Below are 15859 nucleotides of genomic sequence, written 5' to 3' on the forward strand. Positions count from 1 at the left end.
TTTTGGTGGAAAATTATTTTTTTAACTGAAAATTTAACTATTCAATTTTTGTTTGAAAAATTATCTTTCAGGTTTTTATTTTTGTATGACAAATTTAATTTCTTAACTAAAAATTTAATTATACCATTTTTGGTGGATTTTTTTTTTTTTTTTTTTTTAACATTAATTATTTGTTTTAAAATTTATATTTTGTAGTTGACACTCCAACTATTTCGTTCTAGTTGAATATTCATCATTTGTTATTTAAAAAATCATAATTTTGGTTTTTTAGTTCAAAATTCAATTTTTTTGTAGAAAATTAATCTTTTTAATTAAAAATATATCGATCTTTTATAATATATAATATTTTTAATTGAAAATTTTTGAATTTGAAGCGATTTAATTTAATGTAGTACTCACATTAATTTACCTAAATATGCACTGCATTTTTAGTATAAGAAGATAAAATAAATATTAGTTTGTATTATTATTATTATTATTATTATTATTATTCAAATTCATTGACTTTATAGGTAAATTTCGAAAAAAGATTAATTAATTTTTCAGAAATATTTAAGTAATCGATGGTAAATTAAAGCGGTTGATTAAATATTTCAAACTTCTAATTCTGATAGTTAAAATAGCAATATTTTGAGCTGTTTTAGAAATTGCTTTTTCAGTTGAAAAAGGTAATATTACTTCGAGAACGAGAATAATATAAGCGAGAAATAAATTCTCTGAGAATTTATAAGAATCTTAGAATTTATTTTAATTAATAGAAAATTGTATTTTTTCGTTAACTTTGAGGTTGAAAATTCAACTCTTTTTTTTTTTCAAATTTTGTCTTTTATTTTAAAGTTTACCTGCTTTAGAAGAAATTTAATCTTCTTTGATAAAAATGCAACTGTTTGGTTAGAAATTGGGCTGTTATTATACTATATTCTTAACAGCTTAACTATTTCGTTGAAAATGTATTTTTTGTTTCAAATTTATGTTTTTGTGTTAAAAAATGAACTGAAATATTTTCTGGGTGAAAGTTCCACTTACAAAAAAAATTTTTTTTTATTACAAATTCATCTGTTTGAGTACAAAATTGATCCTTTTTTGGATAAAAATGAAACTTTTTGCCAGATAATTCAACAATTTGGTTAAAAATTCATCCTTTTTGGTTGAAGAAATTCGTTTTTTTGGATTGAAAATTCAATTTTTTTGGTAGAAAATGATTTCTTGTTAAAAAATTCAGTTTGATCGTGAAAACTCGACTAAAATCTTTTTCGACAGAAAATTCAACTATTTTTAAAAAAATTTATCTGATTTAAAACTTCATCTTTTATAACATAAATTTCTTTTTTTTTGTATGAAAATGAAACTTGTTGGTAAAAATCGTTCTTCTTTGCTTGATAATTCAACTAATTTGTTTAAAAGATTAGGTTGAATCGCTTTGTTAAGAAATCACTTTTTTCTTAAAGTTATACTATCTTGTTATAAATAATTATTTTTTAATTTGAAAATGCAACTACTTGAGTCAAAGTTAAACAACATTGTGAAATTTTGTTTATTGAAGGCTTATGTCTGGTTGTAAATTCAACGGTTTAGTGGAAAATACTTCTTTTTTGTTTTGTTTAGAATTCATTTTTAACAGAAAATGGAACTTTTCCACGTTTTAAGATTGATATTTTTAAGTTAAAAATTCGCGTTTTTTTTGTAAAAAAAATTATTTTTTAGTTTGAAATTTCCTTTTTTTGCGTAAAAATGCATCAGTTGTTCTGGTTGTCTTCTGGTTTGAAGGTTCAATAATTTAGATAAACATTTATTTATTTTTTGAGTGAAAAATCTTTATTTGTTGGAAATTTGTTTGTTTTCAAATTCTTTTCATTTTTTGTATAAATTTCATTCTTTTTTTATTAAAATATAAACTATGACATCTTTTTGTTAAAAATTTATTTATTTTGTTGAAAATTCCAGATTTTGTTAAAAAATGTCATATTCTCGGTTATATAAACTGAACTTAAAATCTCGGTAATTTAACAACTCTAAATGAACTTTAAAAATGTTCAAAATTATATTATTTCAAGTAATTTTAAGCTAGACACACTAAACATTGAAAAATAATTTTTGTAACTTTACACTTCTGTAATTAGAAGTTAAATCATTTTAATTTTAAATAGTCGAGGCATCCTTTACGAGCTTTAAAATTTTATTTCAGACAAATCTAAAAGTGGTTACCAGATTTCAAACAAAAAATTTAGAATTTTTTAAGAATTGTGAAAGACTTGAAAACAATAAAAAAATGCTTAAGATCCTTAGGAAAATTGAAAATGATTTTTCACTTTGAAAAATTATTGTAACAGAAAGTTCAAGAAGATTTCAAGAGATTTACATAATCATCAAAGAAACTGCAAGATTTTAAGATTTTTTTTCAATTTACAGGATTTTGCAAGAATTGTATGAAAAATTCTATTGATTTTAAAATATATCCAGAAGTTCTGAAAGAAATGTTGAAACACTTGCATTTAAATTACTTGAAAACATTTTAATTTTTTCATTAATTTTGAATCTTTTCAAAACTTCTGAACATGTCTTAAAATTACTCAAATTAAAGTTACAGATCCATTTTTAAAATAATTTATTTATATTTACTGCACTTTAATTATTTTAAAAACTGTTAAAATGTATACTTGGGCAGATTTTTCTTCTGAAAATTCGTAAAATTCCCGGTTTCCCGGCCACCTTGTTTTTTATTTAAAAATCTTCGAATTTAAAAGCTTCTAATTTTCAATTTTTTAAGCCGTTAAAATTGCATTTGTAAATTATTTAAAATTAAAATATATGTTTAAGAATTGGAATGGAAAATTTTTGAAGTAATTTTTTTTATAATTAAGCATTCTAAACTGAATGATATAATAATTTATAAAAATCACAATTTAACAAATTATAAAAGAACAAAAACGGTTGAAATCAAAATGGAACAAAATTTTTATTTTAAAAATTATGTAGGATTCAGAGTCAAAACATTTCTTAGAAATGTTTTTAATGATAAAAATAATTAAATAATCATCAAATACAGTATTTTCATATACAGTTTTTTCTATATAATTTTTTTTTTTTTAATAACTTCATCAGTAATATTGTTTTCATTTTAAAAATGATAGAAAACGTGTGTTTTTCAGAGATGTGATTCTTAGCACAAAAAGTTCCTAAATAAAAATTAAAACACACATTGATCAACTTGAGAATAAATATTAAAAGTCACCATATCTGGTAGTACCGCTCCGGAAAGGGAAATAAAATGCAATAATTTGAAATTTGTTATAAAATATTAAAAATCGTTTGAAAAAAACTCGGTAAAATTCGAGTTATCAATAATTCCATTCGTATTTTTCAGATGCTAAAGAGCCCGAAGAAAAGACAGAAGAAGTCGAAGAGAAGAAGTCTGAGAAAGAAGTTGAGAAGAAAGAGGACAAGGATAAGGACGCGGATGCTCGGTCTACAAAATCAACGAGCAAGAAACCAGAGAGCGAAAGAGGAAAACGCGACGAGAAGAGGGTGCGATCTTTTGATCGTCATCGAACTCACAGTCGCTCTCGCAGTCGAGAACGTCGTCGGCGCGATGATGTCTTGACTTTTGCCAAAATTAGGGTATGTTACTTTTTTTTTTTTTTTTTTTTTTTTTTTTTTTTTTTTTTTTTTTTTCCTTTTTCAGTGTGCCTCTAGGTCAGGGAAAACCTGAAAATCGGGGAATTCTATTGCTCAGGTGAAGTCGGAGATTTAAAAATAAAATAAATAAACTTTTAGCCTTTTTTTTTTATCTCAAATAACTGATGGGGGACAATGCTTAAATTACGTAACGAATTATTTTTCAACAAAAAAAAGTGTATTTCCTATTCTAAAAGATGACTTTTGAACAAAGTACTTGAATTTTTAACAAAATAATTAAATTTTTAACATACTAGTTGAATTTTAATCCTAAAAAGATAATTTCCCAACAAAAAAGTGTCATAATTTATATATTAAAAAAAAAAAAAACAACAGAATTTTCAACAAATGAAGATTTTTCCCTCAAGAAAGTAACAAAAATTTATATAAATTGGGTAACCTTAAAGCCAAAAGACGATTTTTCTCTTTAAAAAATTGAATTTTGAAAGAAAAAATATGACTTTAGTAAAAAAATTAATTTTTCATGAAATAGATGTATTTTTACCCAACAAAAATCAACTAAAAAAAAGATCAGTCTTTTTAAAAAAATGGAAAAGTTAACTTTAATAGTTTAACTTTTACCCAAGTAGTTAAATTTTAAATTAAAAAAAAAATAATAATTTTTAAGAAAATAATTAAACGTTTAACATGATTTCTTAACAAACTATTTAACCAATTTTTTAAAACAAAATAGTTGAATACCCAAGGAAAGAAGAATCATTTTTAACTAAAAAATTGCGATTTTCATAGTTGAATTTTCTATTAAGAAATATTTCAGTTTTCTTTTCACGATCAAAAGATCAATTCTTGCACAAGAAATAAGTTTTTATTTAAACAAAAAAAAAACTAATTAAAAAAAATGGTTGAATTTTCATCCGACAAAGATTCCAGTTGGTTTTTCAAATTCAAATTATGAATTTTCCATCAAAATTAAGTTTCTACAAAAACAATTAAATTTCCTGTCCAAAAAAACTAATTCTTTTGACCCAAAACGGATGAATTTTAAAATAAAAATGACAATTTTTTAAAAAAGAGTTGAATTTTCAAACAAGCAGTTGCATTTTTATTTAAGAAAGATGAAATTTTTTTCTGAAACCAAATTTTCTGCTAAATAGTATAATTTTTAACCAAAAAGTGTGACTTTTCAAATAAAGTCGTTAGTCATTTAAAAACAAAAAAATATAATATCACATTAGTTACTACCGATTTCTAAATTTTCCTGAATTCTTTTGCAATATTTTAAAATGTATTTTAAAAGATTCCCAAATTTGTTAACAGATTTTAATAACTAAAAGGAATTTTGAAGACTTTATTAAGAATATATTTTTTTAATTCCAAGGAATTTTCAAGATCTTTAAAATGTTTCAAAATATTTTAAAGGTATTTTAAAAGATTTCAAAACATTTTCAAGATTTCAATAATTTGATGAGATTTCAAAGGATTTTAGGTGATTTCAAAAGTTTCCATCGGATTTTTATAAGATTTCTAATGATTTCAATAATATTAAGGAATTTAAACAAGTATTTCAATAAATTTCACAAAATTTCAGTAAATATCAGTAGATTTTGTGTAATTTCACGGAATTTTATGATATTTTAATGTATTTTAAAGAATTTATTTATAAAAATTGAGAGATCTGACAGAATTCCAAAGATTTTCAAGAATTGTTGATATTTTGAAAGATTCCAAGCAATTTTCAATTTATATTTTCAATCATTAGAAGAGATTTCAAAGATGTTGTATTTTTATAAATTTTAAGTAATTTTCAAGAGCTTTAAAAAATTGTAAGGGATTTCAAAGAATTGAAATATTTTAGGGCATTTTAGAAGATTCCCAAGGAATTGTTTGAGTGCTTTAAAAATTTTCAAGGGATTTCAAAAGATTTCGAAGCATTGGAACAATTGTATTGAATTTTAAATGATTTTAAGGGATTTTTAATTGATTTTAATACTTTTATGGATTGCAAAGAATTTGAACAATTTTAGGATTTTTTTAAAAAATTGTAAGAAATTTTCTTCAAGAGCTTGAAAGAATGTCTCAAGGAGTTTTAAAGGATTTAAAATATTTCAGTGTATTTTAAAAGATTACAAATGATTAAACAAATAACATAATTTTTGTAACTTCCAGAGAATTTTAAAGAGCTTCAAAAAGTTTACAAAGATTTCAAGTCATTTTCAAGGGTTTAAAAAAAATTTCAAGTGATTTCCAAGGATTTTTTTTTTAAATGCACTTTGAATTTTTATGAATTTCATGGAATTCTTTTCATTTTCCTTAAATTCACTTAAATTTTACTGAAATAAATTCTTTATTCTCATTAATTTACCCTGCATTTTTTTAAACTCTGTAATTCTCTTGATTTTTTTTTAATATAAAATTTTTTTTTATTTAATTGATTCTGAAGTCTTGAATTCTCAGGGATTTTGTCAGATTCTTTCGAATTCTCTTGAATTTTCCGAAGCTCATTACAAAGTTACTGAATTCAATTAATTTTTTCATATTTTTGAACTGTTTTGAATTCACACGAGAATTTATTTAATTAATTGATCTTTTTGAAATATTGAATTCTTACGTATTTCATCAAATTCTTTTGAATCCCCTTTAATTTTTCTAAACTCATCTCAAAGTTACTAAATTCACTAAAATTTAAAAAAAATATATTTTAACATTTTTTTCAATTATATTTCAAATATTTAAATTCAAATTGACGAAAATAAATAAAATTTATTTATTTTTAATATTGTTTTCAATTCTTTTGAATTTATCTTGAATTGGTTGCAATCTGCCAAGTTTATCCTGTATTTTTATCCTATTGCGCCTATTGTGATTAAAGAAATTTTCTTTTATAAACAAATTTTCGGACAAAAATAAAAAACAGTATTTATTGTTCTTTTATTGTCATTTGATAATAAAATTCAAAAAGTCGAAAGAAATAAAAAAAGAGAAGGAAGGGGATTTGGTTGGTTTCCTTCTCATTTTCCTTCCCTCATTTTTCTTTTAGTCTGCAGATTTTTTTACAAAAGAAAATTATTTTTTTTATGAAAAATAGGAAATACTTTTTTTTTTATTTCAAAATGATTTGCAAGAATACTGATAAATTGTTCGATTGAATTTTAGTAAATAAATTACGCATTAGTCATTTACTAAAAAATCTTTTTAATATTTCAACTATTTTGTTGAAAATTCGTCTGTTTTTGGTTCGACAAATTATCTTTTTAATTATAAATTTCATATATTTTTAGCAAAAATGCAAAACTGTCAGATTGAAATATTTTTTCTTTTTTTAATGAAAAATCTTATTTGGTTGACAAATCATCTCTTTTGGTAGAAATTTATACGTTTATTTTTGTAAAATTATTTATATCAACGATTATATTTTTTCATTAGAATTCATCGTTTTGGTAGAATATTAGTCTTTTTTTAATTTTAAAATTCAACAATTTGTTAGAAAATTGAAATATTAGGTTAACCAAAAAGGTGAATTCTGATAAAAAAATATAATAATTGGTATTTCAACAAAAAATATTTTTATTACAATTTGAAAGCAGTCGAATTAATTAAAAAAAACAACGAGTTTTCAATAAAACTGTTAAAGCTTCAACCTAAACAGATTAATTTTCAAACGCATTTTCATTTTGGCTCACAAAATTGATGCATTTTTACGCAAAAAAAAAATTAATAAATTTCAAACTAAAAAAATATCAATCTTAAAAAAATGGAAACTATTTCAGTTCATTTTTCAACACGAAAATATAAACTTAAACAAAAAGTATATTTTCTTCGAATGAATTAAGTTTTCAAGAAAATAGTATAATAGCTTAATTTCTAACCAAATGTTTGCATTTTTATCAAAAAAGATTGAATTTCTGCTAAAACGGATAAACTTTAAAATAAGAAAGACAAACTTAAAAAAAAAAAAAAAGAGTTGAATTTTCAACCGCAAAGTTAATGAAAAAATGCCATTTTCTATTAATTGAAACTATTAGAATTAGAAGTTTGAAATATTTAATCAACCAAAAATAAGTATTTTTCAACGAAAGCGATGCATTATTTTCAGCTAAAAATGATTAATCTTTAACTGAAATAGATGAATTTCAAACCAAAAAGATAATTTTTTAACAAGAGTTTGAACTTTGGAACAAAAACATGAATTTTGAAACATAAAAAATAATTATCTGCCAAATAATTAAATAGTTAAATTTTCAGTTAAAAAACTAATTTTCCACCAAAAAATAAGAAAATTTCAACTAAAGTGATGATTTTTAATTTAAAATGATTCATCCTCCACTGGAATAGGGAAAATTTCAGCATAATAGATAAATTTTCAACTAAAATTATGAATATTTAACCGAAATATTTGGATTTTCAAATAAAAAGATTAATTTTCTATCAAAAAAGACGATTTTGCAACATAGCACATTATTTTTCAACGAAATAGTTGAAGTTTGAACAAAAAAAAGAGGAATTTTGAACAAAAATTATTTAAATTATTTATTATTTAAAATTTAAGCGATTTTTCAACAAAATACATGAATTAAAAAAATTGTTAATTTTTTTTACTAAAAAATCTGAATTTTCAACAAAAATGCGAATTTTTAACTAAAAAAAATGTAAATGTAAAATGTTTCAGTTCATTTTTCAACACGTAAATATAAATTTTCAAGAAAATAGTATAATAATAGCTTAATTTCTAACCAAACAGTTGCAATTTTATTAAAAAAGATTTAATTTATGCTAAAGCAGGTAAACTTAAAAATAAAAAAGACAAACTTTAAAAAAAAGAGTTGAATTTTCAACCTCAAAGTTAACGAAAAAATGCAATTTTTTATTAATTGAAATAAATTCTGAGATTCTCATAAATTCTCCGAGAATTTATTTCTCGGTTAGGAAAAATGAAAAATCAGTAACCATCCTATATTTAAGGGTAAATGGTAGTCTGTGGCGCAATCAAAATTTGACCTGGTAATGTTAATTTTGTCCGCCTTCTTTTTTTCTTAAACTAAGTAAACAAGGAGATTAACTTCCAGAGAAAAACATCAGGTTCTACCCAAAAAAAGGTTTTTTTTTTAAATACTTGAATTTTAAATGAAACAGTTAAATTTTCAATTAAAAGAGGCAATTTTTCAGCCAAATTGTCGAAAATTGAAACCAAGTATTACTACTATTCTACAAAAAAGATTTTTCAAAAAATACATTAATTTTTCAACCAAACACTTCAATTTTGAACTAAAAAATATCATCTTTTAACAACAAAAGGAATAGTTAAATTTTCAGTTGGAGAAATTAATTGGCAACCAAACTGATGAGTTTTCTACTAAAATGATGAATCTTAAACTAGAATAATTAAATTTTAAATAAAAAAATTAGTTTTAAATTAAAACAATGAATCTTCAAATGAAATATTTAAACCTTCAACGAATTCGACGATTTTTGAAATAAAAAAGATAATTTTTTAACCAAAAATTGAATAATTACATTTTCAGTCAAAAACAAAACAAAAAAAAGAATTTTTAACCAAACAATTGAATTATTTACTAAAATTACAGAATATTCAACTGAAATAGTATTTTAATTTTTAATAATAAAAATATTTATTTTCTGCAAAAAAAGAAACAAATTATCAAAAAAAGCTCATTTTTTAAGCAAAGAAATGAATTTCTAATGTAAATGATGAATCTTCAATAAAAAAATTTATTTTGATTAAAAGAGTTTATTTTTCAACCAAGAAAATTTATTTATAGCATAAAAGATGAATTTTTATTTAAAATGATGAATATTTAACTGGAATACTTCAATTACCAACCGGAAAGAACAATCTTTAAACACTGATATTAACTTTCAAAGAAAAAAATCATTTTCTACCAAAACAAGTAGGTTTTAGATTTAAAAGCATCGATTTTCTAACAAAAAGTCGTTTTTTTTTTTAGAACAAAATACGTGAATTTTGAACTAAATAAATTAGTTTTCGATTTAAAAAGACAAATATACATCCAACTTGTTAAATTTTGAAATAGAAATGTAAATTTCCCACCCAAAGTGGAACGGTTAAATTTTCAGTTTAAAAAAAAAACGAAATTAAGTTTGATAAAAATTAATCTTTTATGTTACAAATAAATTTGCTTGGTTGAAAAATAAACTCTTCATCAAAATTAATGTTTTTATTGAAGATTCATCATGTATATTAAAAATTCATTTCTTTGCTTAAAAATGAGCTATTTTATTGTAAATTTGTTTCTTTTTTTGTAGAAAATAATTTTTTTAACTTAGAATGGAAATACTATTCCAGCTGAATATTTGATAATTTTAGTAAAAAATTCAATTGTTTGGTTAAACATTTTTTTTTTTTTACTGAAAATGTAATAATTCAATTTTTTGTTTAAAAATTAGCTTTTTTATTTCAAATTTAATGATTAGAGTTGAGGATTTATGATTTTAGTTGAAAATTAATCAGTTTGGTTAGAAATTAATTTCTCTAACTGAAAATTAAACTATTTCTTTTGTTGTTGAAAGATGATATTTTTTAGTTCAAAATTGAAGTATTTGGCTGAAAAATCGTCTCTTTCGATTGAAAATTCAACTGTTTCGTTTAATATTCACGTATAAAAAAAAAATAAAAATAAATTTTTTTATTGAAGATTCATCATTTATATTAGAAATTCATTTCTTTGCTTAAAAAATGAGCTTTTTTGATAATTTGTTTCTTTTTTTTGCAGAAAATAAATTTTTTTATTATTGAAAATGAAAATACTATTTCAGTTGAATATTCTATAATTTTAGTAAAAAAAATTCAATTGTTTGGTTAAAAATTATATTTTTTTTTGTTTTTGACTGAAAATGTAATTATTCAATTTTTGGTTGAAAAATTATCTTTTTTATTTCAAAATTCGTCGAATTCGTTGAAGGTTTAAATATTTCATTTGAAGATTCATTGTTTTAATTTAAAACTAATTTTTTTATTTAAAATTTAATTATTCTAGTTTAAGATTCATCATTTTAGTAGAAAACTCATCAGTTTGGTTGCCAATTAGTTTCTCCAACTGAAAATTTAACTATTCCTTTTGTTGTTAAAAGATGATATTTTTTAGTTCTAAATTGAAGTGTTTGGTGGAAAAATTAATGTATTTTTTGAAAAATCTTTTTTGTAGAATAGTAAAACTTGGTTTCAATTTTCAACTGTTTCGTTTAAAATTCAAGTATTAAAAAAAAATTTTTTTGTAGAACATGAGGTTTTTCTTTGAAAGTTAATCGCCTTGTTTAAAAATAGGCTTCGTGGTTAAAGTTTGCTATCTATCAAGTTGCGACTTTTTCACAAAAGGAAGGCGCGGCGCTAGGGGCTTTTTCCAACTCGAAACTTTTTCGTCGCTTCGTCTGCTACAAGGCAGTCACGGAAAACTTATAAGTACCGCTTTTTCATTTAAAAAAAAATTACTCCAAGGGACCCAACCGATGTCGGTTCATATATTTTCTTCCTTCTCCCAAAATTTCGATATACTAACTCATTTAGTTTAAGAAAGAAAAAAGGCGGACAAAATTAACATTACAAGGTCAAATTTTAATTGTGTCACAGACTACCATTTATTCTTTAAAAAAAAATAAAGGAAAAATGTAAATATTTGGTAAGAAATATTGAAAATGAAGTTAGCTTAAAAATTGGCTTGATTGGGCCTGATACAGGAGGAACGTGATAGGCAGAGACTGCGTGAGCGAGAACGACTTGTTCGCGAAGAGGAGCGTAGACGTCGTGAAGACATGGAAAGACAGCGTGAGGTGGAGCGTAGACAGAGAGAAGAGGCCTCTCGGCTCGAGAGAGAGCGCGAGAAATTGCGACGGGAGCGCGAGCGAATTGAGCAGGAGAAGGCGGAACTGTTGCGTTTGGAGCGTGAGCGTCAAAAGCTGGAGAGGGAGAAATTGGAACGCGAGCGACTTGAATTGAAGCGACAGCAGTTGCGCTTGGAGGAGAGTCGTCGAGTGCCGCCGCCTCCTTCCATCAAAAGAACGTCGAGCGATCGACGCGATCCTCGCGATTTGTATGTTGAACCAGACCGGAAACGCTTGACCACAGAGCATGCGAGACGACACAGTCCGGAACGAGTGCCGGACAGGCGTACGGATATTTTGGAACGTGTTTCCGACAGACGAATGGATCCTTCTCCACCCACCAGATACGATGCCAGCAGGTTTGTTGTTTTTCTTGATTTTATTTATTTATTTATTTATTTATTGACATTTGTTTTTGGTTTATTTTTGAGAGAATTTTCGATAAAAACTCTATGCAATATTTTGCAGTACCTCGTAATGCAGTCTTAAGGCCATGTAATGAGTGGGTCACGTGACCAGATTCGTACCTTAACGCCAATTTTTTTTATTTCCCAACTTATATTGACACGAAACGCCCCATCGAATTGAAAATTTGGCATATTTAACAAGCAGCACTAAGAATGGAGGGTCTGGTTCTAAAGTTGTATAATTATGAAAAAAGTTTTTTGTTGTAAATAATTTTTTTTAGCTTTTTTTATAATTATTAAAGTTTAGGACCAGACCCACCTTTCTTAGTGCTTCTTCTTTATTATCCCAAATTTTCATCTCGATGTGGCGCTTCGTGTAAAAATAAGTTGGGAAATAAGAAAGGTGGCGGTAAGGTAGGAATCTGGTCACGTGACCTACTCGTCACATGGCCTTAAGAAAATGTTTTTATAGGAAATTAGATCTAACAATATATGACAAGAAAGATTTTTATTAATATAATTTTATTAATATAACAAGAAAGATTTTTGAGCCAATAGGGGATAAAAATGTAATAGAAAGTGTTGAATTTTCAAGCGAAGAAAATGAGCTTTCACCAAAAGAGTTGAAATCAGATAGATTAATTTTTAACTAACAAGATTAATTTCCAACAAATTGACTAATATTTCAACTAAATTTTTCTCGTTTTAAACTAAAAAGTGTCCATTTCTAACAAAGAGTATTACAGTTTTCGTTTGAGAGAATTAATTTTCAATTAAAAAACAAAAACGGTTTCATTTTGTGCCAAATAGTCCAATTTCTTAAAAAATTGTTGAATTTTCAAGTGAAAAATACGAATTTTCAACAAAACAGATAGATTTAAGCAAGAAAAACTCATTTTCAACTAAATTTGTGTATTTTTTAACTAAAAAGTGCCCATTTTTGACAAAGATACAGTGGTACAATTTTCATTTAAGAGAATTAATTTTCAATTTAAAAACAAGTTTTCAGGGGGAAAAAACTTTAATTTTGTACCAAGTTGTTCAATTTTTTAACAAATTGTTGCTTTTTTTAACCCAAAAAGACGAATTTTCCCAAAAACAGATGGATTTAAGCAGGAAAAATAAATTTTCAACCAATTAAATAAATTTTCGACTAAATTTTTGTCTTTTTTAACTAAAAAGTGTCAATTTTTAACAAAGTTAAAGTAGTCCGGTTTTCTTTTAAGAGACTTAATTTTAATTTTTTATAAACGAACAAAAAAAAAACACCTTAATTTTGTAGCAAATAATTTAGTTTTCTAATAAATTGTTGAATTTTGAAGCCAAAAAGACGCATTTTTCCCAAAACAGATGGGGGGTTAACCCAGAAAAACAAATTGAATACATTTTGAACTAATTTTCTCTTCTTTTTTTTTTAACTAAAAAGTGTAAATTTTTAACAAACATAAATTAGTACAGTTTTCATTTAGGAGAGTTAATTTTTATTTAAAAAACATGAATTTAAATAAACTTTAATTTTGTACCAAATAGTTCAATTTTCTAACAAACTGTTTAATTTGGAAGCCGAAAACACAATTTTTCACAAAGCAGATGGATTTAACCAAGAAAAATAATTAAAAAAGCAGTTTAATTTTGTACCAAATAGTACAATTTTCTCACATATGGTTGAATTTTTAAGTCAAAAAGAGGAATTTTCAAAAAAAAAAAAAAAAAAAAAAAAAAAAAAAAAAAAAAAAAAAAAAAAAAAAAAAAAACAGTTGGATTTAACCAAGACAAACTAATTTTCAACAATTTAAATAAAGTTTCAACTAAATTTGTGTCTTTTTTGATTAAAAAATTTCAATTGTTAACAAAGACAAAGTAGTACATTTGTCATTTAAGAGAAATAATTTTCAATCAAAAAACGAGTTTTCAGGGGGGAAAAAGGTTGATTTCGTACAAAATATTTCAGTTTTCATTTTAGAGAATTCATTTTCATAAAAAAAAAAAAATGAATTGAAAAAAGAACACTTTAATTTTTTACCAACAAGCATTTTCTTTTTGAAACAAATAGTTAAATTTTCAAACTAAATAGTACTTTTTTTTAAATCAGGCCGATTAATTTTGTGCCAGAGAAGAATAATTTTAAACAAAATAATCAATTTTTTACAAAATAGTTAATTTTGACAATTAGAAGATTCATTTTTTTTTACCAAAAATACGAGTTTTTAACAATTCACATAAAATTTCAACTAAATAGTTTGAAAAATGGATATGATGTGATTTGAACCACAAAACGACAAAAATAATTATTTTTAAACTGAAACTGTGATTCTCTAACAAAAAAAAATGGATTTTGAAGATACAATTTCAACTTTTAATCAAGGAGTTGAATTAAATTTGAATTAAAAATAAAAACAGTTACATTTAACCAACAAACTAGAATTTTCAACAGAATTCTTGATTTTTAAACAAAAGAATGACTTTTCTAAGAAAAAAAAACACCGTATTTTAAGCACAATACATCAGTTTTCAACAAAATCGTTAAATTTTCTATCAAGTTGTTGGTTTTTTTTTTGTCAAAGTTACGAACTTTCTACAAAATAGATGAATTTTAAACCCGCTAATGTAAATTTTTTAATAGAAATTTAATTTTCAATCGAAACAGAAGGTGAATTTTTAAACCAAAAAGACGAATGTTTAACCGGAGAGTTAAATTGCCAATAAAAAACATAATTTGTTAGACAATACAATTGTCTTATTTATTAAATTAATTAAATAAAAATGATTAAAACAATTTAATTTTCAACCAAGAAGTATATTTTTTAAATCAAAATTGTTGAACTTTACAATAAAATAATTTCATTTTGAACCAAATTATAGTTATTGGCTTTTCTATTATTTCAGCTTGAATTTAAGTAGAAAAATTTTAAAATTTGGAAAGTCTGTGAGGCCTGAGATAAATAAATAAGAATTTTGATCATTTAGGGACTAAATAATAATATTCTAAATGAATATTTTTGTCTAAATTTGATTAAAAACCAAAATTACGGGATTTTAAAGATTTATAAACATAACAGGATATTATAAATGATTCCAAAAGATTTAAACCATTTTCAAATGACTCACGGATTATAAGGGTTTTAGAAAGATTTTAACATATTCCAAAGGATTCTTGAAATCCTTAAAGATTTAAAAAATGCACTTTTTGGGGGGACCTAAATGAGTAACTATAATATAATATATTCAATAATATTTAAATGATTTGTAATTTTTTAAATGGTTTTTTACGCTTTCCGAAGATTTCAAGGAATTTTAAAGGATTCTAAAGGATTTCAAGATATAGCAACAATTTCAAGGTATTTCAACAAATTTGGTAATATTTCGAAAGATTTCAGGATATTCCCAGTGACGTTTGGAAAATCAATTTAATTAAATTTCAGGGAAATTCCTTATAATTCAAAATATTTTAGGGTATTTCAAGGAATTTAAAAGATTTCTAGTGATTAAATATTTTTGAAACTTTAATGCATAAGTTTAATTTAATGTATATTCGAGGGATTTCAAATTATTCATACATTTTAAATGACATTATACAACAAACGAATTTTCTATACAACAGTTGAATTTAAAAAAAGGAGTAATTTTCAATTCAATATTTTAATTTTTTACCTGAATAGTTGAATTTTTCAATATAAAATGGGAATTTAAAAAAAAAAATGATGAAATTTTTAATCAAAACAGATGAATTCTCGACCAAAAATATAATAGTAGACTTTGCAACTAAAAATAATTTAAGGTAAAGGAAGATAGGGTGGATTTTCTTTTTTTTCAGTCTAAAATATTCCATTTTCAAACTATTCTATTTGAATTTTTTTAAAGGCATGTGACACAGCTAAATACCTATATTACCGACCACAGTTTTTCAGTTCACTGAATATTTTTTTGAACTTAAGAACTTTTTTTGTAAATAAAATATCGAG

The 15859-nt window shown here is 23.8% G+C and overlaps 1 protein-coding gene across 1 annotated transcript in view; it reads left to right on the top strand.

Moving 5' to 3' along the window:
• The window catches only part of LOC117178132 (SAFB-like transcription modulator), a 64992-nt gene that overhangs the window by 31903 nt on the left and 17230 nt on the right, over window positions 1–15859 (top strand). Inside the window, exons 10-11 of the mRNA XM_033369388.1 lie at window positions 3365–3618; window positions 11347–11849. Coding sequence (XP_033225279.1) covers window positions 3365–3618; window positions 11347–11849 — 757 coding nt within the window. The remainder of the gene's footprint in view (window positions 1–3364; window positions 3619–11346; window positions 11850–15859) is intronic.

Source organism: Belonocnema kinseyi, chromosome 8 (genome assembly GCF_010883055.1).
Source record: "Belonocnema kinseyi isolate 2016_QV_RU_SX_M_011 chromosome 8, B_treatae_v1, whole genome shotgun sequence".
Lineage (NCBI taxonomy): Eukaryota > Metazoa > Arthropoda > Insecta > Hymenoptera > Cynipidae > Belonocnema > Belonocnema kinseyi.